The sequence below is a fragment of the Gopherus evgoodei genome, chromosome 23 (genome assembly GCF_007399415.2).
Source record: "Gopherus evgoodei ecotype Sinaloan lineage chromosome 23, rGopEvg1_v1.p, whole genome shotgun sequence".
Classification (NCBI taxonomy): domain Eukaryota; kingdom Metazoa; phylum Chordata; order Testudines; family Testudinidae; genus Gopherus; species Gopherus evgoodei.
In genome coordinates this window covers 8,003,982-8,024,841 of record NC_044344.1, presented here as the reverse complement: position 1 = coordinate 8,024,841, position 20,860 = coordinate 8,003,982, and the positions used below count along the sequence as shown (strand labels likewise).

The following is a 20,860-nucleotide window of genomic DNA, read 5'->3' as shown; positions in this document are numbered from 1 at the left end:
ATGTAAGGCCCCCTGTCTGTGGAACACTCTGATGCCTGTATGTGTAAGTCCTGCCCTGCTGTCTGCACACTAGTGTGTGTAAGCCTGACTATCTCTGGCACACTCATCTGTGTGTGTAAGTCCCGCCCTGCTGTCTGCACACCCGTGTGTGTAAGTCTCACTATCTCTGGCACACTTATCTGTGTGTGTGTATGTAAGTCCCGCCCCGCTGTCTGCACACTCAGGCGAGAGTGTGAGTGTAAGTCCCGCACCGCTTTCTGCACACCCAGGCGGGTGCGTGTGTGTGTAAGTCCACTCTGCTGTCTGCACACCCAGGCGGGTGTGTGTGTGTAAGTCCCACCCTGCTGTCTGCACACTCGTGTGTGTGTGTGAGCTTCACTATTTCTGGCACACTCGTGTGTGTGTGTAAGTCCACACCGCTTTCTGCACACCCAGGCGGGTGGATGTGCGTGTGTGTGTAAGCCCCGCCCCCGGCCGCGCTGCGCCTCGCCCCGCCCCTTCCCGCGCTGCCCGCAGACCGGAGCGGAAGCGCCGCTCGCTGCGGCCCAGCGGGTCCGGCCCAATCCAGCCCCGCTCGGGGCGGCGATCCCGGCTCGGGGCGGCCGATGGGGTCCTTAAAGGCGCAGGCACCGGCCTCGCTCTTCGTCGGCGGATGAAAAAATCACGTGTGGCTGAAATGGGCCGGTCAGTGGTGAGGGGTCCGGGGGGGCGGAGGGGAGAGAGACAGGAGCGGGGGGGAACCGGGGGGGCGGAGGGGAGAGAGACAGGAGCGGGGGGGACACACAGGAGCGGGGCGGGACCACCTGGGGGGCGAGGGGAAGACACAGGAGTGGGGGAGAGAGACAAGGAGCAGGGTGGGGGAGCCCTGCGGTCAGGAGACACACAGGAGTTGGGGGGGGGAATGGAGGGCCAAGGGGAGAGAGACAGGAGCGGGGGGGGGAACCCTGCAGTCAGGAGACCCACAGGAGTGGGGGGGCCGAGCGGAGACACACAGGAGCGGGGGGGGCACAGGAGCGGGGGGGTTGGGGGGAGACACAGGTGTTGAGGGGGGAACACCTGGGGGGCGAGGGGAAGACACAGGAGTGGGGGAGAGAGACAAGGAGTAGGGTGGGAGAGCCCTGCAGTCAGGAGACCCACACACAGGAGTTGGGGGGGAATGGAGGGCCAAGGGGAGAGAGACAGGAGCGGGGGGGGTTGGGGGGAGACACAGGTGTTGAGGGGGGAACACCTGGGGGGTGAGGGGAAGACACAGGAGCAGGGGGAGAGAGACAAGGAGTAGGGTGGGAGAGCCCTGCAGTCAGGAGACCCACACACAGGAACGGGGGGGGGAGACACACAGGAACGGAGGGGGAGCGGGGGGGAGACACACAGGAGCGGGGGATGAATGAGGGGGCCGAGGGGAGAGACACAAGAGTGGGGGATGAATGGGGGGGCCGAGGGGAGACACAGGAGTGGGGGGGAACTGGGAGGGCCAAGGGGAGAGACACAGGAGCAGGGGGGGTGAACAGAGGGGAGACACAGGAGCAGGGGGGTTGGGAAGGAGACACAGGAGTGAGGGGGAACATCTGGGGAGCGGGGGGAAGACACACAGGAGTGGGGGGTGAACCGGGGGGCCAAGGAGAGAGACACAAGAGTGGGGGATGAACGGGGGGGCCGAGGGGAGAGACACAAGAGTGGGGGATGAACGGGGGGGCTGAGGGGAGAGACACAGGAACGGGGGGGTGAACAGGGGGGAGACACACAGGAGTAGGGGGGTTGGGAGGGAGACACAGGAGTGAGGGGGAACATCTGGGGGGCGGGGGGAAGACACACAGGAGCAGGGGGGGAGCCCTGCAGTCAGGAAACACACACACAGGAGCAGGGAGTAACTCCGTGAGGGGGACGACACACAGGAGCCAGGAGGCGGTAACCCCTGGGAGCAGCATGGGATACACAGAGAAGCAGGGTAGGGGGAGCGGCTGCAGTGTTAGATTGGGGGGTACTGGGTGCCAGGATGCCTGGGTTCTACTCCTAGCTCTGGTGCTGCCTCCCTGTGTGGCCTGGGCTGAGTCACTTCCCTGCTCTGTGCCTCAGTTTCCCCATCTGTCAGTTAACGGTGACATTGCCAGGAGAGAGGAAGGGGTTAATTAATTTATGTCTGCAAAGGCTGCTGAGCCCCAAGGGTGCCAGGCAGTCTGGGGGACTCACCAGTGGGCACAGGAGGCTGCCAGTGCCACTCATGGGAGTGCTGAGCTGGCTGTCCCTGTGCAGCTCCCATGCTGCTCTCTGCTTGGCTCAGCTCCTGCTGCTGATTGGCATGTTTGTGCACCAAGAAGAGCTGAATAGTCAGAGCTGGGACTGCAGTAGCTTCATGCCCAGCCCCACAGCAGGGGGAGCCTGGGGGGGGGGGCTGGAGGGGATGCTTCGGCTCCTAGACCCCAGGTGAGGAGCTTGTTCTGTGGATGGAGGCCGAGGTGTATGTTCGCCTGGGGAGCTGGAGGCCAGAAGTGCGAGACAGGCTCTTAGGCTCTAGGAGAGGAGGACACAGCCTGGGGGCTATGTGCTTGGCACAGTGTAGGGGGAGGGGTCTTCGACCCTAGGAGAGGACCCAAGGAGAGTGGAAAGGGGGGCATGGGAAAGTTACAGCAACTAGGTTGCTGGGGGCCAGGAGTGGAAAGGCAGCAGTAGCCCAGGGACCCTGGAGCTGGGAGCCAGGAGGATCCCTTTCCAGACTCCCGGAGGGGTGGTGCAGTGGGGTGAGGGGACCGCAAGGCCTGGCCCTGGAGCTGGGAGCCAGGAGGATCCCTTTGCAAACTCCAGGTGAGGTGGTGCGGTGGGGTGGGGACCGCAAGGCCTGGCCCTGGAGCAAGGAACCCTCTGGATTTTCTCTTAGCCCCTAAGAGAACAGTCCAATACGATAGTGTGAGAAGCTGGGGTCCAGGAAGAGACACTGATGCTAGACCACTGGAGAGAAGCCAGTTCAGTGAGTGAGGGGAGCAGGTGGCATGTGGAGATAAGGGGGCAGATTTGCTCCTTGATCAGAGCTATGCTGACTGTGGAGCAGGCATTTCATGTTCTCTGGTTACTTCTTCTTATGCTCTTAGTTCAGATCAGCTGGATTGCAAAGTTCAATCAGTTAATTATTATTTATTATGATAAGTACCTCAAGGCTCCCTTATAAGCCCTTTGTAGCAGGGACTATAATTTACTGTAGGTTCATTCAGTACCTATCGCACTGGGGCTCAGACCTGGTTGGACTGTAACAGAAATGCCTGTAACCATAGTGCTAATCACTGTGCACACACTTAGCAATGCCTGTGCCTGTCTCTGTCTCTCCCCCTCCCCCCCCCGCCAACTCCCAGTCCAAAAGACAGTTGTTCCCTGTATGTTGCTCTCATGGGGAGCTGCTGTGCCAGGATTAGGGGAGCTTGGCCAAGTAGCCCAGGTTTAACCTGCTACTGCAATGCCCTGGGAGTGCACACAATGGAATGGCCTTGTCTCGGGGCTGCGTCCGCACTACAGACTTCTGCCAGCGTTGGTCTGTTGGTCAGGGGTGCGATGAGTTTTGACCCCTGACCAACCCAGCTGGCAGGCAGAATGCAGCTTTATAAGCAAAGCTCCCCTTTTACTGGTGTAGCTTGTTTCAGTCCTGGGGGTTGGTTTTACTTTACCAGGAAAAAGCTCTGCTTCTGCGGTATAGCTGTGTCTGCGGCAGGAGCGCTTTGCCAGGATAGTGCAGTGCCTCGTGTGTAGACATAGCCCCAGTTACACACATACTGGTGTCTGCAGGTCACATACTCCAAAGCCCTATTATTCAATCAGAAGCAAACAAAGCCTTGACATGAATCTTTGTCCCCTCTAAAGCTGGGACTAGGCCAGGGTGAATAGTGGGACTTTTTTATGAGCCAAGGATTGGTGGGGAGCACCACTGCACCCACACCACTGCCTTTTCCCCCATTCCCTCACTTAAAAAAAGAAAAGAAACATTTTAAAAACAGCCCCACTTCGCTGCCATCACAGAGGCTGAGATTTTAAGTTCCTGATCCCAGCCTCATGGAAGTCAGTGGGAGACTTTGCAGTGGCTTAACCGGCTTTGCATCAGGCCCGAAATGCACAAAAGGCAGAAAATCCTACCGTTAAGATCGCCACAGCATCCTCTTTAGTTATATGTAATGCTGCTTTATCCCATGCCTTGTGAGCCCTGTTCATGTTTGCGAAAACACCTAGCGCTTTGTGGGCGCTACCAGAGACACGTAACATTCATAGCTTGGGAGAGCTCCCATTGAACACAGAGGTGCAGGTGAAGCTATGTAGGGTGGTGGCACTGCCTTATTTCACTTAACGGGCACAGAAGAGCCTTCCTTGGCCAGCTGGTAATAATCTGTGGAGTTCCACTGGAGAGCCACTCCATGAAGGCTGTTAGTCTGGGTTTCCCTGTTCTGTTCTCTCCGGAGATGCCTGGGATATGAGAAGCCAGCTGATTTCTTCCTGCCTCTGACTTCCATGCAGGTGATCCTGATCCTGCAGTGGGCACTTGGCTGATAATGAACTCTGGACTGGCTCCTACAGTGCCAGTGGGGATGAGACCTGGTTTGTTTGTCAGTAACATCAGCAGGTGTGAGTCGCTGACACGCAGGGAGTGGCAATGAGGACGAAGGGGCCATCTGTACAGAAACTGTCCACATCCTATCTGTGGAATCTCCTGCATTTAAAATTTTAGCCCTACCATGCCCAGCCATGTCACTGCTTCCCCTGATTGCTACACCAGCTTTCACAGACACATCAGAGCCTTTCTAATAGGAAACAGCTGGCCATGGTCATGCTCACTAGGAGTACTTTTTCCTGAGTTAAGGCCCCTGTAAAGGGCAGCAGGTCAGACCCTAGGGGGAGGGAAGCAGGAGGCTATGTGTAAGGACTGATTATATAGGCCCAAGGCAGGTGGCATAAAGTCTGGGCTTCCAGGAGATCAGGATGACCAGGTGGGGAATCCTCCCTGTGTCCTGGAGAAGCCCTGTGTCCTGCTCTGCTCCCCTGTTGCATGGGTGGAGGGTGCTGTGTTGTGGCATATATGAATAGCAGGTGATTAAGCCAGTTAAGTGTTGGACTCTCCCCAGCCTGGCATAAGGTGTGAGAATGTTGGGGCTAGCTCACACGGATTAAGTCTGCTTGTGTGCGGGGAGTACAGAAGCCCCTGTGCTGCAGTCACTGGAGAACGAGTGGCCCTTCATTCCAAATACCATGATGAGACCCTAGGGCAGTGGTTCTTAACCTTTACTGCAATCTGCACCCCTTTGGTTCTCAAAATAGGTTCTCACACCCCTTAGCAAAAATCATTGAAGAAGGCCAGTTCTTTAAACCTAGATATATTTGTTTGTTAGTACATTACCGTAATGTTAATAAATACATAGGTTTGACAAAACAAAGTAGTTGTACTTCCATGCTGGTGCTTAATTTGTGTTTTCTATGATATACCTTCTAAAAAAAATCTGGCATGTCTTGTGCACCCTAGGTTAAGAACCACTGCTCTAGGGTATTCTCCCATCTAAGCAGAGGTCCTAGGACAGGGGTAGGCAACCTATGGCACGTGTGCCGAAGGCAGCACACGAGCTGATTTTCAGTGGCACTCACACTGCCCTGATCCTGGCCACCGGTCCAGGGGGCTCTGCATTTTAATTTAATTTAAAATGAAGCTTCTTAAACATTTTTAAAACCTTATTTACTTTACATACAACAATAGTTTAGTTCTATATTATAGATTTATAGAAAGAGACCTTCTAAAAACATTAAAATGTATGACTGGCACGCGAAACCTTAAATCAGAGTGAATAAATGAAGACTCGGCACAGCACTTCTGAAAAGTTGCCAACCCCTGTCCTAGGACATTACTCCCTTTAATCCTACAAATCCAGGGGGTGAGGAGCAATGCGCAACTCTTGCAGTGTGCATGGTACCTGTAATAGGACGGCAGATGCTAGGACCTTGCTTAGGGATCGAGGGCGCCTCTGTGGAATTCTCTCATTATCAGGTGCTTGAGGCCTATGCAAAAGTGCAGCATAATTAGTCACTGTAAGATTACATCAGCTTCTCTCAGGAAGAGGGAACTAGGGCCTAGGATAGAGGAGCTCTCCTATAGGGAAGCCATAAGAACAGCCAAGCAGAAATTTATGATCTGGAATCGTGATTTGAGTTACTGGTAAAACCAGCTCCCAGCAAAGGCCAGGTTTGGGCTGTAGGCAGTGTGGCTGTGCTGAGCAGGGGACAGGATCCAAAAGGAACGCACGCAGACCTGGAACTAAGTAGCCCTGGGGAAAGGTATGGAGGGTACCGGAAGTGACATGAGAACGAAAGTTCAGGTTAAATACACACGAGGGTATTTTCCCCCTGGAGAATGGTGGAAGTTTGGAATCTGAAAACATGGGCTGACTCCGTGTTGCTTTGTTTCGGAGCTAGTAGCTGGAGTTCATGGTGGCTAAATGGGGTTAGATCCTGAAGTGCAGTGAGAGAGAAACGTAGTCTGGGCACAGGGCTGTGAGGTAGGACTCCGGGCTTCCATTGCTGGCTCTGACACTAGCTTCCTCTGAGGTGTTAGGCAAGTCATTTCCCCTCTCCACGCTTCATGTTCTGGAACGTAGAAGCAGCAGGCTAGTGCCTTGCCAGATGTGGGGCTGGTGGGAGGGTTAGTTAATGGCTATAGAGCAGTGGCTCTCAACCTTCCCAGAGGACTGGACCCCTTTCAGGAGTCTGGTTTGTCTTGCATATCCCAAGTTTCACCTCACTTAAACGACTTGCTTACAAAATCAACTAAAAAATACAAAAGCGTGTCAGCACGCTGTTACTGAAATTGCTGACTCTCACTTTGACATATCATCATAAAATAACCTGATTGGAATATAACTACTGTCCTTGCATTTCAGCGTGTAGTATATAGAGCTGTATAAACAAGTCTTTGTCTCTACGAAATCTTAGTTTGTACTGGCTTCGCTAGTGCTTTCCATGTAGCCTGTTGTAAAATCAAGCAAATATCTAGGTAAGTTATGTACCCCTGGAAGATCTCTGTGTACCCCCAGGGATACGTGCGCTCCTGGTTGAAAATCACTGCTGCAGAGGGCTTTGCTGTTCCGAAGTACTACGCGTTGCCATTCCTGCAAACATGCACGTGGTTGAACTGGTCTCCCGCTCTCCCTAGCACTCCTGGGCTGGGCCGGGAGGGAATTAGCTATTTGGATTAGGTGGATGTACCCCTGTTACCAGTTCCCTGGGACTGCAGGAGGGTTCCTGGGCATTGCACTTTGCTTCTCCACATCTGTTGACTTTGCACCACCCAGCCCCTCCTTCCTGTGTTGCGGGCGCGAGGCTCCTCCTCACAGGGCTGCAGGCCTGCTAGAGGAATGGGAGAGCTTGGAGCATTTGACCCTGCTCCCCTTCCAGTCCTTGCTGGGTCTTCCCTGCAGTAGCTCCTAATACTGGCTTCTTAGGTTCATTGCCTCAGATCAGGCCAGGCCTGGATCCAGCTGTGGTGCTGGCAGGATTTATCAGCACTGCACCTGGAGCTGTCTCTCCCCATTGGACGGATGATTATATAAGCAGCACATGGGAGAAGGCGCCCCACCCCTTCTGCCGTGCCTGGATAACACTGCCAGCGAGGGGTGGGGATTTGGCCAGCGTGCTGAGGCAGCTGCATAGTGGCAAGAGGACTCTCTAGGTTTGACCCCAGGAAGGCAGGGATGTTGGGACCTCTCAGACCTGCTCTCACTTGCTCAAGGGGCACTAATCTCCCTCCCAAGGGCCGGCGGTAACCTGTCTGCTCTGAAATGCTGCCTCCTTAGGGCTCACCCAGCCAGTCTACCAAGGAAGCCAATGGCTCCAGCTGGGGTCTTCTGGGATGAAGCTTGGAGTCTGGAGACAGCATTGCCTGTAACAGCGCCACTGCACCCTTTGTGTCTCGTAGGTGGGCAGCATGATGTCTGAGAACACATCAGTGAGCCCCACGGGGGGCATCACCCCCCTGCAGCAGATGCTGGCATCTGGGACCGGGGCCCTCTTCACATCCCTCTTCGGTAAGGGGTCAGCATGGGGATAGCTGAGCGAGGAGTGGGGCTGGAGAGACAGGGTGGGTGGGTGCAAGGATTTCCACGCGAGTTCAGGGTATGCACATAGGGAGGTTGGGGAGTGTGCACATGTATAAGAGGATGGGGATAAGTGTGCAAAGAGCCGGTGAGCTCACTATTCTGAACTTGGGACAATCTGTGGGGCTTCTGCTAATATAGCCATGGGCTCTTCCACCGCTCAGCTTCCCTTTCCTCACAGCCCTCCCCCTGGAATCTCAGCTCAACTCCTTGTGTCTCATCCCCTGATTAAAGTTTCTCCCAGAATATCTGGCCTGGTCATTAAGAGACTTAAAACTCCTTGGCAAGCTGGACTCTGGCTGTTTGCTGGGCACCAGGGGCTCTGCTGACCCTGGGCTCCAGAGGGAGGTGTGAGGAAGAGCAGGTTCTGGTCGCAGCTCTGGGAAGGAGGGGGGGTTCTGGTGATTAGAGCAAGCGGGAGAGGAGCATGGACTCCTGGGTTGTACTCTAAGCTCTTCCCACGCTCATGCTGAGCCCCTGTTTCCCTGTCAATATTAAATCCATTTCCAGATCTATCTTTTGGGGGGAGGCATTGAGGTGTATTTGCTCACTCATTGATAAAGCACTCTGCGCCAGCCTTTTGCCAACTGCCCTACAGTGGCCCCAGGTCTAAGTAGGTGCCTTCTCTTTCAGTGACTCCCCTAGATGTGGTGAAGATCCGGCTGCAGGCACAGAGGACGCCCTTCTCTAAAGGTAACTAAGTGCCCAAGGCAGAAATCTTGCCTTCTTGCCACAGCTGGAGGCCAGGTGGGTCGTCTCCGAGCCCGTGACCTCTGCAGCAGCAAGCCCGGAATGCGGTAGCTCAGGCCCTGGGTTGTTTCTCTCCCCGGCTTTGCCTGGCAGGTGTCTGTGAACCGCAGCAATTCCAGTCCCCTATACAGGCTGCAAGGGGAGTTGTGAGGAGGAGCCTCTGCTGGGTTGATGAAGGGCTTATCGGGTTCTGGGATATTTGGCTACTCAGTCTGGGCAGGGACTGCCTGCAGGCAGCAGAGCAGTGAAGATCTGTTGTGGTGGTCACCTGGGGTAGGTTCCCCCCCTGATGAGGACACAGGTTCAGCAGAGGGGGTCTGGCAAGGCACCCTCAGGCTGCATCCCTGCTTAGGTCCTCACCTCTTCCCCCATTTGGGAGCTTCTTTCCTCGGCCCTCTCCAGGAGGCCCAATTTTGACATGCCCCCCCGTACACTGAACCTGTGCAGCTGGCTTGAATGGGATCAGCATTCCCACAACAGCGCCCCAATAGTGTGCCACCCACAGGCATCCTGCCTCTGGGGTGCAAGCTGGGCTCACATCTGTGTGGCCTTAGGGGAGAGGGGATATGCGCTCAGGTGTCCCATAGGGCCTCAGAGCCAGTGTGTTGGGGGGACCTGGGCTGGGATGTCCCGTATGGCCCTGAAGTGGGTGGGTGGGTTGGTGGGGTGCCTGGCACATGTAAAGGGATCCACAGAGCCAGGGACTGGTCACTATCTGTTAGCTACTAGTGGAGGTAGGAAGTTAGGCTCTCTCCTCCTGGCTCTGCCCTCCCTTCCCGCCTGATAGGAAGGAGCCCATCCCAGGCCTTGGCTTGTCCTGGCCGCTGCCCTGCGGGGCTGCTCTGCATTAATCACAACCAGCCTGAACTAACCCTGGCTGACAGTTCCAGGAGCAGCCAGGCCCTTTCAAGCCTCAGCAGGAGTTTGTTGCCCACAAACTGCGTGAGAATCCCTAGCCCGGCCACTTGCCTCCAGGTTCTCTTTTAAATAGTGAGCCAGGTCTGGGGCACCTGCATGGACTGTCATCGGGGGGGATTTCTGTAAGGATTAGAGCAGGGGACTGAGGGTCAGGAATCCTGGGTTCTGATCCTACTGCCTCCCTCTGGGAGTCACTTCCCCTCCCTGTGCCTCCGCCTCCCTCCCCCCAAGCTATAAAACTTGGGAGCAGAAAGTCTGTTTGTTTGCAAAGCACTTTGGAAGTTTCACGTGGAAGGGACTAGTGCAGGGAATCGACAACCTTTGGCACATGGCCTGTCAGGGAAATCTGCTGGCGGGCCGGGATAGTTTGTTTACCTGCAGCGTCCGCAGGCTCGGCCAATCGTGGCTCCCACTGGCTGAGGTTTGCCATTCCAAGCCAATAGGGGCTGTGGAAAGCAGTGGCCAGCGGATCCCTTGGCCTGCGCTGCTTTCCGCAGTCCCCATTGGCCTGGAACAGCAAACAGCAGCCAGTTGGAGCTGCAATCGGCCAAACCCGCAGACGCTGCAGGTAAACAAACCGGCCCGGCTCACCAATGGATTTCCCATGGGCCACGTGCCAAAGGTTGCTGATCCCTGGATTAGAGAGACAGTGGGCTAGTCTGGTGGAACGGGGTCCCTTGAAATCCGTATGGAGCTGGATTCAGGTGACTTGACTGCCAGAGTCATGCTGCTAAATAGATCCTGGACATAGCTGCACTGCTCAGCTGTGGGGGGCTATGGCACAGACGTTAAGAGAAGCCTCCCTGTTGCGGGCAGGTGGAAGTGACTTGTGTTATCAGCGGATGTGGGGGGGATGGAGCATTCTCAGATCTCATCCCAGCTCAAGTCAGCAGCCTCCCCCTTTCCAAACCCGAGTGGCTTGCCCCAGAACAGCCCCCACATTCCAGCTCTCTGCTGATAGCAGGACTCGGGGGTCCCTGCCTTCCCAGACCATGCACTGCTAGCACCCACCTGCCGAGCTCCTGAGAGCTTGGCCGCTGCCAGCAGGGAGGGTGTCCCCGCCTGTCGCTAAATGTGTCCCTGTTGTGTGTTTCAGTGTTGTCAATAGAGTGTGTGCCCTGGAGCGTTCACCAGTTCAGATGTGAGTATCTCTGGGTATTATCCTTTCGCCCTCTTCCTGCTAACAGCCTCCCGTGGCTGCTGACCCTCAACAGCTCCATCTCGCCCCGGGGAAGAACCTATTCTCCATAGCTGCAGTCTCCAGAGCGAGGCAGTGCAGGGCTCTGTGCACCCTTGCTCAGCCCACACCATCTTCCTTCCATCCCTACTGCAATGGAGGCTAGTTCTGAGTCTTCTGGGGGTCAGGTGCTGTCTGATGGTTAGAGGAGGGGGCACTGGGAGCCACAACTCTGGGTTCTGTTCCCAACCCTGCTACTGACTGACTCCATGGCCTTGGGTAAGTCCCCTCACCTCTGTGCCTCCCAGGCATGGAGTTAATTGAGACTGACCCCGCAGGCAGTTTGTCATGAGGCAGGCAGGGCCTGGGAATGGTTCTCCTGGCCCTGGAGACAGGACCTGGGAGGAGTTGGCTTGCTGAGTCGTGGCTGTGTTAGGGGCCTCTGGATTTTACTCTTTTCCCCCCTCACACCCCATAGCCCATTCTGTAACCACCCCGCTCCTGGAATAGCTATGCAGGACAGGGACACCTGCGACGGGAGCGGCCCCCTTGAGCATATCCAGCCTCTGCTGGTTTGAGGGGAGCCTCTTCTGCCCCATGATACCTCGCAGCAGCCCGTCACGTGCCCTTCTCACCCCCCCCCCCCAATATCCTGGATGGAGTGCAGGGGGCTGCCCTTCTCTTCCACACACACACACTGAAGGATTACTAGCGCTCTGTCGGAAACACGTGCTGGAAGCTGGCTGTCCCAGGCCATTTGGAGGTTCAACACTAGCCGGTTTCCCTGCAGGAGCTCACGTGGGCCTCTCTGTCCATCTCTCGTCTGTCCTCCCCTCCGGCTGCCCTGCTGCCCGCTTGGATCCCTGCTGAGCTTAACCTGCCGCCTGAAGTTATACTCTGGGCATGGAAATCAGACTGGCTCGTAGGGGTGGCTGATGCTCGTTGTGCTGCCGTCTGGGGATGCTGATTTGGTGGTGGGGAGGGCTCTTGCGAGGTTGGCTACCTTGTGCCCACCTGCCATTCCTTTGCCCATTTGGCAGCTTCCCACACCAGGCTCCTGTGCCCACTGCTACATCTCCCCCCGCTAGGCTCCCATCTCTGCTGTGCTTGCTCTGAGGTCCATCCCTGGGGCGATTGTCCCTGGCGTTTGGCAGAGGGCTGCTTTAATCTGTATCTGGCTCTCCAGCGGCCACTAGGCACGGAAAGGGATTTGAATGGGATCCTGGGGAAGGGAGCCAGGCAGACCCCAGGACTCCTCATCCAATCCTTCAGAGTGACAGGGCTGATGCTGACTCGTGGAGGCAGGTGGCCTCCTGCCAGGACAGGCTGTTAGTGCAGGCTGACAGGCCGGCTTTAGGGCGAGTGCATCACGGGGATGAGGGGAGCGTGATGGAGTCAGACAATTTCCCAGGACTCGCCCTTTTTGCCTCACCACACTTCTGCTCTGGTGCCTTTATTCTGCATGACAGGATTGGGGCAAGTCTCTGCCTGTGCCTGCTCACCCCCCCCGTAAACATGCCTGTGTCCCAGGCCTGTGGTAACAATGGCTTGGGGTAGGCCTGAGGCCTGGCCACCCCAGGGCACCCTGTCTGAGATGAGCCTGGGCCTGGCTGCTCCAGCTGTCTGCACCCCAACTGACCTGTCCAGCTCCTCACAACCTCTCCCACCCCGTGGCTGCCCTGTCTGCCCAGCAGCCCTCCTGCTCCTTGCTGGCAGGAGAGCAGGGGCAGCGCCCCATGGGGCTCAGGGAGACTGAAAAAGGAGCAGAGTTCTGGGGGAGGCAGGGGATGGGGCAGAGAAGAGCTGGCAGGCCCTGAGGGGTACAGCCCTGCCCCCCTGCCAAGGATCCTTGCAGAAGGAAATGGCAGAGCCTGGACCAGGGAGGGGGTTTGGGGGTGGGGAAGGGAAGAGCCTGAAGCAGGCTGGGCTGGGCATGAGTTTAACCCCACTCTGTCTCCCCTGCTGCCTCCTACAGGGAAATGCTTCGTGTACTGCAATGGGCTCATGGACCACTTGTACGTATGCCAGAACGGGAGCAGCTGCACTGCCTGGTACAAGGCCCCCACCCGTTTCACTGGCACCCTGGTGAGGCTCTTCTCCTGCCGGGGACCAGGCTGCCTTGGTGGGGCAGAGGGGAGCCAAAGCCAGTGCAGGGTCAGGCCGATGGTTCAGTGGCCAGGCTGCATGAGGCAGTTCGGGCACCCTGGTCTGAGACCTGCTGGGCCGCCTGGCAGGATGAATGGAGGTGTGGGGGAGGAGAGCAGGCTGGGTGCACCAGCGTTCGGAGCAGCTTCACCCACCCCATTCCTAGGTGGCTCTAGCTCTGTGGAGGGGAAAGGGTTAATTTGCAAGAGTGGTGTTTAAGAGGGCGTGCCCCTGCTGGCCAGGCATGGCTCTGCAGAGGCTTGACTCAGTTTCCCTTTATCTCAGGGCTCCTTAATAAATGCCGCACTGGCTTTCTTGTGGCTAATGTCACACCTGGTTTATCCACAGACTATTCAAAACAGTCCTCAAAGGCCCAAAACAGAGTCCATCATCACGACACCAGTTCATCCTCAGCTCAGATGTCCCCAGCCAGTCCTGGAGCGCTAGCCAGGGCTCAGCCTTGTACCCCGTGCTCTCTTGGCCCACCCCTGGTTACCCAGGGTCTCCTACTCTCTGCAGCCCCTGCTATGGCTTCCACTAGCAGCACATGTACCTGCCCTGGGTTGAGAGAGCTCACGGGTGCCTTCCATCCCGCTTCTGTCTTCCCCTTTTATAAGGCCCGTGTGCCTTCCCTTAAGCCCAGTTGGGGAGCAGGTAACCAGCCAGCTATACTTCCCCACCCATCCCCTAAGGGGCCAGTCACCCTGTGATGAGGGCTAAGCTGGAGAAGCAGCAGAGCTTGGAGCGAGAGGGAAAGACACAGCCCTTGGGTAGGCTCTGGAGTGTGTATCCGGTCTCCCTTTCAGGTTACAGGGCTGCCCCTATCATGGGGGAAGCCTCCTCCCCCTACTCTATAACCCCCTTGTGCTCGCTTCCTTTCAGGATGCCTTTGTGAAGATCACACGTTACGAGGGCATTCGGTCTCTGTGGAGCGGCCTGCCACCCACCTTGTGAGTCTGGGCACCGAGTGTTGCAGCCGTTCCCTGTTGCATGCCTGCTCTAAGGGAGGTCAGATGCAAACATCTGGGCCCCCCACCTGTGGTGCTAGCCAGCTGTGCACTCCCAGTTTTCCTGCAGGGCCCACACAACCCAGGCGCTGGCACTACTAGTAGCTTCTGGCCTTTGCCCTGGGGTCTCTGACTGCAAGGGGTAGGGGTGGGAGGTGACTGTCTTGCACTGACCCAGAATCCTTGGTTATCCCTGGACTGCAGACTGTTTGCCTCCCCACTCCCCAGACTCCCTTCCTGCCTTTTCCACTCCCTCTCTGTAAGAGGGTGTGCCTGCCCTCTATCACCCCCCACTGGCCAAGCATGGCTTTGCAGAGGCCTGCCTCAGTTTCCTCTGAGGCTCCTTAAACCCCACAAGGGCTGTGTCACAGCAAATGCCAACCCTGTCCGGGGCTGGTTTGACAACAGAAACAGCATAAAACAATTCTCCAACAAAGCCCATCATGACACAAAAGTTCATACCCAGCTCTGGTGTCCTCAGCCAGTCCTGGAGCTCATCACCTGTCCCGGCCCTTCCTAGCCAGAGCTCAGCCCATTTTTAGCCCTCCCTGGCTCAGAGAAGTCAGCAAGGAAACCTCCTCTGCTGCCCTCCTTGCCTTCCCTGGGTCACCAGCAGGGTCTTCCTGCTCCTTATAGCAGTGCTCTGATCTTAGCTGGGCTGAGAGCTGTCTGGAGACTAACTTTCCCCTGCTGCTTCTCCCCTTTATAAGATCCAGGTGCCTTCCCTTAAGCCCAGCTGGGCAACAGCTAATTAATCCCAGGTGCACTGGTCTCCCCTCCCCTGCTCCCTCTTAAAGGGGCCAGTCACCCCATGACACTCCCCCAGACAGCCACCCTTCGCCCTCTGACCTTTCAGGCAGAGCTGTGTGCATGTGGCATTTTGACAGGCTTCTCTGTGTGCAGGCAAACATTGCTCTCTGTGAGATGGGTCCCACTGCTTTGCTGGAGAATGAGAGGGGCTGTGTCAAGGCCCAGGTGTGTGTGTGTGAGATTATGCCTAGAGCAGTCTGCCCCCCGACTCGGCATGGAGCGTGACGCGAGTTGGCAGGTGATGCTGACGGGCCCCTCTCCTTGACAGGGTGATGGCGGTGCCTGCCACAGTGATCTATTTCACCACCTATGACCAGCTGCAGGATTATCTGCGCTGCCGGATGGGCAGGCAAGGGGCCCATATCCCCCTGGTGGCTGGTGCCCTCGCCAGGCGTGAGTACTCTGCATTCAGGGTCCATGTACCTTGCAGCCTCTTCCCCCACCCTCCCCACCTGCTTCTCTGGCCCAAGGGTAAAGAATCATTTCAAATGGACAACGGTCTGCCTTGTTTTCTAGCAGCGAGGGTCATTAACCGTCAGCACAGTTGGCCCGAGTTGGTGAAGCTGGATTCTCCGTCCCTGGCCATTTGTAAATCAAGAGCGGGTGTTTTTCTAAAAGCCCGACTGTAGGGATCATGGCCTGTGTTATGCAGGGGATCCAACGAGCTGATCGCAAGGGTCCCTTCTGGCCTGGGAATCTATGAATCCCTGGGCCCTGTGCATCCATGGTTAGAGCACTCCTGGATCAGTACCCTGCCCTGTCGCGGATTCCCCGGGTGACCTCACGCACAGCCCTGCCCCTCCCTGGGCTTTCATTTCCCCAGCTCCCTGCAGTGGGAAAGGCTCAACCTACCCCCTGCTGCACTGAATCACAGTGAGATCCTCATGCTGGGATGAGCCTGAAGCTGCTCTCCCAGGTGTAACGTGCTGTAAACAAGAAGCAATCCCAGCAGACAGCTCCTTGCCAAACCCGATGGGCCAGTGCCAGGGCTGGCCCCCCTGGACTCCTGCCCCATGTGCTCTCACCATTCTAGGAACGGCAGGTGACTGGCCTGTTTGCCCATGGGGGTGAGAGGCCTGACCTTGCCCCATCGTTGCGCCCTTGCTGCTGGCTTGTCGGTAGCTGATATTCTGACTCTCTCTCCCTCAGTGGGCGCGGTGACGGTGATCAGCCCCTTGGAACTCATCCGGACTAAGATGCAGTCCCGGCCGCTGAGCTACCGCGAGCTGCGTGTCTGCATCCAGTCCTCGGTGGCCCAGGATGGCTGGCTGTCCCTCTGGAGGGGCTGGGGGCCCACAGTGCTGCGTGACGTTCCCTTCTCAGGTATACCACACCGAAAAGGGGTGCTGGGGACAGGTGAGGGGGCTGCGGGCCGCACTGGGGCTGGTCTCCACCTGGAGCTGGGGCCGTAGGGAAAGGTTTGACCCAGGACAAGAATTCCCTTCTTGCCATCTGCAGTCGGTGTCATGCTGATAGCATGGGGCTGCCTACAGAAGGCACTGACGGGCCACGCTCCAGTCCCTATCCCTTCTGTGCATCTCTTGTCCAGGGCAAAGCTTTTTACCTGACAGTGGTGACTCCAGAGCAAAGGATTTTCAGACCCCGTCCCCACCTGAGCCGGGATACCAGTTTGGTGGGTCTCAGCCCAGTTCCAGGGCCCTCATGCCAGGAAAAGCAGCCTCTCAATGGGTACTGATAGGCCTGCCAATTCCTGGTGTCAGCCGAACGGCCAGGAACCTCCCATCTCTCCTGTGTGTTCGCTCCCAGTCAGGGCTGGGCTGGGCAGGGGGATGTTTGCCTTTTGCCGTATCTGCTCTGGCTGATAGATTGAGGAGGTCAGTCCCCAGGGCTGGGGCTCAGTGCCAGAGGGCAATGCCCCAGGAGCAGCAGTGGAGGTGGCTGCTGATGCTTCTAACCTGTGGTCCTGGTGTGTCTCTCTCAGCTCTCTACTGGTTTAACTATGAGCTGGTGAAGGAATGGCTCTGCCGTCAGTCTCGGCTTGACAAAGCCACTTTCATGGTCAGCTTCACAGCTGGGGCCGTCTCGGGGACTGTGAGTATGGGAGCTTCTGTTCCGGCCTGGGGGATCAGAGTTTCTGCCCGGGTTTGAAGGGAGCCCATGGGCTACCTCCATCCCCAGAAAGTTGGGATTCTAACCAGGGGGAAACAGCCCTGCTGGAAGCAGAAGGGTTTCAGGGCTTTTTATTTGAGTGCAGTTTATTTGGGAGTCAGATGTTCCCCTCCTTGAAACACCGGGACCTCGGATCAAGCAGCCTTGGCCAGCTTGGGTCCGGATAGACCATTACTGGTTTTCAGATGCCTTTGCCTGCCCCTGCACAAGGCACAGGCAGTACCTGCCCCAGAGCAATGTCTGCGCAGGGACCAGCCTGGAGTAGGGGGATGCAGTGGGAACTGGGGGGTGGTTGTTACACCAGAGGCCAGGAGACTCGGCCCCTCGTGGGCAGAGGTTCTAATCTGCTTAGGACAATGGGAGGAGGAGGGCTGAGCGCTCAGAGGGTGGATGGTAGGGGCTGATTTCAGCATCTCTTGGCATGAGGGAGAAGTGCTGTAGGGGGAGACACCGGGGTCCCCAGCTGTGGCTTGGGAATGATAGGCAGCTTCTCCCCTTCCTCCAGGTGGCTGCCGTGCTGACGCTGCCCTTCGACGTGGTGAAGACCCAGCGACAGATTGAGCTGGGGGACATGGAGACGCTCCGAGGTGAGGGGCTCATGGAGCCCGGGAACGTGGGACTCTGAGCAGCCTCAGCCTTTGGCTCCAGCGGAAAATCCATCTAGAACGGCCCATCGGGGGGCTGGCTCCTTTCACTGCCCAGAGGGGGAGCTGTGATTCTGCACACACAGGACAGGAGGGAGCGGTGGCTCCTCTGGAGCAGACACCCAATGTCCAGCTGTTGCTCATGCCCTGGGGGGAAGCATTGGAAGGTGGGGCAGACCCTTCCCTAGGGTGAGTGATGGGTACCAGCACTCCCTTCCCCTCATACCTCCGCTTTGCCTTTGCCCTGCAGTGGCTGCCTCCAAGTCCTCATCCACCTGGCTGCTGCTGAGGAGGATCCGAGCTGAGTCTGGCACCCGTGGGCTCTTCGCAGGTAACTAGAACGGCAGCCGGGCCAGCTGTAGGATGAGGGGTGGGGAGCAACCGCATTTCCAGGGCTGCCGGCTCGCGGGAGTGGGTAACGCTGCCCTCTCTGCCTCCTGCAGGCTTCCTGCCCCGTGTCATCAAGGTGGCCCCGGCCTGCGCCATCATGATCAGCACCTACGAGTTCGGCAAGAGCTTCTTCCAGAAGCTGAACCAGGAGCGACAGCTCAGCAGCCTGTGAGCGCCAGGGCGGGCAGAGCCCCCGCAGTACAGCCTCCAAACTAAGCACACTGTGGGCCAGGGCCAGGCGGAGGAGCCCGCCCCTGGTTGGTGGGGAGTTCCCCAGAGGTAGCAAGCGGGAGGTGACTGCAGAGATCAGTGCTGGGATTCAGCTGCCAAAGCCAGGGCCTTTCATTTCATCCAGCCCCCTTTCCTGGGGGTGACAGCGGTGGTTCTGCCTCCCTACTTCTCAGCTCCTGCTGAGATCCACTGGGAATGGACCTCCCTGCTAGCAACAGCTTCTTCCCCCAACATGCCCTGTGCTGGGATATGCAACATCCAAGTGCCTTCTAGTCTCGCTCTCTCCTTGTGTTTCCTGCATCCACCTCGGCGGGCTTCCCGTCTGCCTCCCTCAGGGGCGAGCTAGAGAGGCTGCCAGAGCAGCATGGGCACCATGGTGCTTCGCAGCTGAGAACAGTCAGGCCTGTTTGCCTTTGACAACATCTCACCTCTACCCTCGCTTCCCAACTGACACATTCATGGTTTGGAGGCTGCCTGCGCCTGCTGGGGGCCGCTCTCCAGCCTGTGACGAGCCCCCCAGCGGCAGGTGCCCTGCTCCTGGCATCTGATTGCGCTGGCCCCTTGATGGGGGCAGAAATAAGCTGTAGTGGGAGCGAGGGAGTTGTCCTCTGGCGAACGCAGAGGACCCGCTCCCTGCCTGGCCTGGTGGGGAGAAGATCGACCCAAGCGAGGGGATCCCCTGCGTGAATTGACTGCCTCCCCAGGCCATGCCCTGCCAAGGACCAAGAGCCTTTCTCTTCCAAAGACTTAGAGCGACTGGGGCACGAAGGGCAACAGCCCCTCCTGCTCGGAGTCTCTCCACAGCTGTTCCTGCTGCTGGCTGGGTTTAGCCCTGGGATTGGGTCCTAACCCACCTCCTGCCCTCTCCGCACACCCCGTTCCCCTAGGCTGCCTCCTGTGGGGCAGCAATACAAAGGACAGTTGGGCCCTGGACTCCAGGCCAGTCCCCCCTAGGTAGCATCATGGCTTCTTCCACTCAGGACTTCCCCATTCCTGTCTGCCCCCTGGAAGGCAGAGCTCTGGGGCTCAGGCCCCCACGTGGCCCATGCTCTGACAAGACACCTTGCTGCTGGTAATGGATGCCACCCATTGGCCCTCCCTGCTGTTGACAAAGGTGTGAAATCTCCAGGGCAGAGATTCCCTGCCAAAGCGCCCCCATCCTCTTAGGGTCAGTAGCTGGACAAGTAGCCATCTTCCTTCCTGTTGGTAACATACATGCCTGCTGGCTGGTTGCAAGAGTGGGGATTCATGGCAACTTCCTTCAATAAAAGACATTTTATGTGAAATTTGTGCTTGAAAACCCTTGCCCCACCTGCCTGTTCTCCCTCCATCGCCTCAGCTGCTGGGAGGGGCGGGGGCACGCTAAGGGCTGCTCTGCCAGCTGTTGGCAAGGGGCTAGGATTTGTCCTGCAATGAGCAGCCATTGATCTCTGCTGGGAAGGGCTTGTGTGCATCACGGTGCGATGGGGGCGGGGGGCGGGCAGTACTTCCTGTCACAGTGTCTGTGCAGGGTGGGAATTGATTGGTTAATCTCTGGCCCTTCATTAGCCAAGGGGCTCCCTGCTGGGGTCTCTGCACCCTGCCAGTGCCCCAAAGAGGGGAACTCCAAAGCCCCCCCTGCTCCTCACCTGGACCTGGGGCCCAGAGAGGCCTTGTGCAAAGGCTGTGCTATGGTGTTTGGGGACTCTCCCCTCCTCCAGCCAGCTCAGTGGGGTGGGGCTGAGAGCATTTTTGTAAGAAACTGCAAATTGGTGGGCGGGGGACACAAGGCGTGTTTGTGTCTGAGCTGGTGGGGGAAGGGGCTGTGGAGCAGGACACAACCCAGCACCACCTGTTTTCTGCTGCCATGATGCATAGGACCGCCATGTGTGTGTGTGTGTGTGTGTGTGTGTGTCCTGCAAGACAGCCCCACCCATGGGGGTGTCAATGCCATGCCCTTCCCTGCCTGTTCAGTGGGGGGGGGGAGCTGTTGCCCACCCTGCCTGTGGGTTCTCAAGCTGTTGTCAGAGTTATGAGGAAATCCCGAAGGGTGAATAAACCAACACCCTACTCCCTGGTTCTCCACAGGGGGGGGGCCCCCTCCGCTTTTCCAGGGCCAGAGTTGGATCAGTACCTGCTTCCCCCAGCCTTGCCCTACCCTGCCTCCAGCCAAACAAGGTTCATCAGCAAAGCTGTGATACTGCCACGCACACCCCCACCCTGTGGTGGGGCTTAGACCTAGAGGGGGCCACAATCCTGCTGGCGCTGAGGCTGCTTTCTAAGGGGCAAATACACCTCGGGCCCTTTAGCTACAGGCATCCATAGGAGAGGGTGGCCCTGCTGGTGGTTAAGGCACTGGCATGGGATTCAGGGGAGCTTGGTTGTAATCTCAGCTCTGCCCCAGCCTCCCTGTGTGCCTCAGTTTCCCCGCTGTAGTGAGTGGGGTAATACCGCCTGGTCTCACATGAGAGACTGCCAGTCACCTGCTCGCTGGGAAGGGCCTCAGGACCCTGGAGTGGAAGGGGCTAAGCTGTGGGAGTGCTTGGCCGAAAAGCAGGAGTCCCAAGCCCAGAG

At 57.5% G+C, this 20,860-nt stretch overlaps 2 protein-coding genes across 5 annotated transcripts in view; one reads left to right on the top strand and one right to left on the bottom strand.

Moving 5' to 3' along the window:
* The first annotated feature begins 512 nt into the window (after positions 1 to 512).
* Positions 513 to 19,593, top strand: SLC25A39 (solute carrier family 25 member 39). Of its 4 annotated transcripts, none has more exons than XM_030541071.1 (12): positions 513 to 684; positions 7,928 to 8,036; positions 8,739 to 8,798; positions 10,870 to 10,914; positions 12,926 to 13,035; positions 13,978 to 14,045; positions 15,181 to 15,305; positions 16,062 to 16,235; positions 16,855 to 16,964; positions 17,548 to 17,629; positions 17,937 to 18,017; positions 18,130 to 19,593. In XM_030541071.1, the coding sequence occupies exons 2-12, from the start codon at positions 7,937 to 7,939 to the stop codon at positions 18,246 to 18,248; spliced, it is 1,074 nt and encodes a 357-aa protein (XP_030396931.1). In that variant the 5' UTR covers positions 513 to 684; positions 7,928 to 7,936; the 3' UTR covers positions 18,249 to 19,593. The 4 variants fall into 4 exon arrangements, with proteins under 4 accessions (XP_030396931.1, XP_030396933.1, XP_030396932.1 ...); XM_030541072.1 differs by lacking the exon at positions 513 to 684 and adding an exon at positions 7,636 to 7,771; XM_030541073.1 differs by lacking the exon at positions 10,870 to 10,914.
* Positions 5,789 to 20,860, bottom strand: part of RUNDC3A (RUN domain containing 3A) — a 43,918-nt gene continuing 28,846 nt past the window's right edge. Inside the window, exon 12 of the transcript XR_003997544.1 lies at positions 5,789 to 6,015. The gene's annotated coding sequence lies outside the window, so the exon portion shown is untranslated. The remainder of the gene's footprint in view (positions 6,016 to 20,860) is intronic.

Coding starts and splice junctions, on each gene's coding strand:
- SLC25A39 (XM_030541071.1), top strand. CDS start 7,937: ATGATGTCTGAGAACACATCAGTGAGCCCCACGGGGGGCATCACCCCC. Junction 8,037..8,738: donor CCTCTTCACATCCCTCTTCG/GTAAGGGGTCAG, acceptor CTTCTCTTTCAG/TGACTCCCCTAGATGTGGTG. Junction 17,630..17,936: donor GGACATGGAGACGCTCCGAG/GTGAGGGGCTCA, acceptor TTTGCCCTGCAG/TGGCTGCCTCCAAGTCCTCA.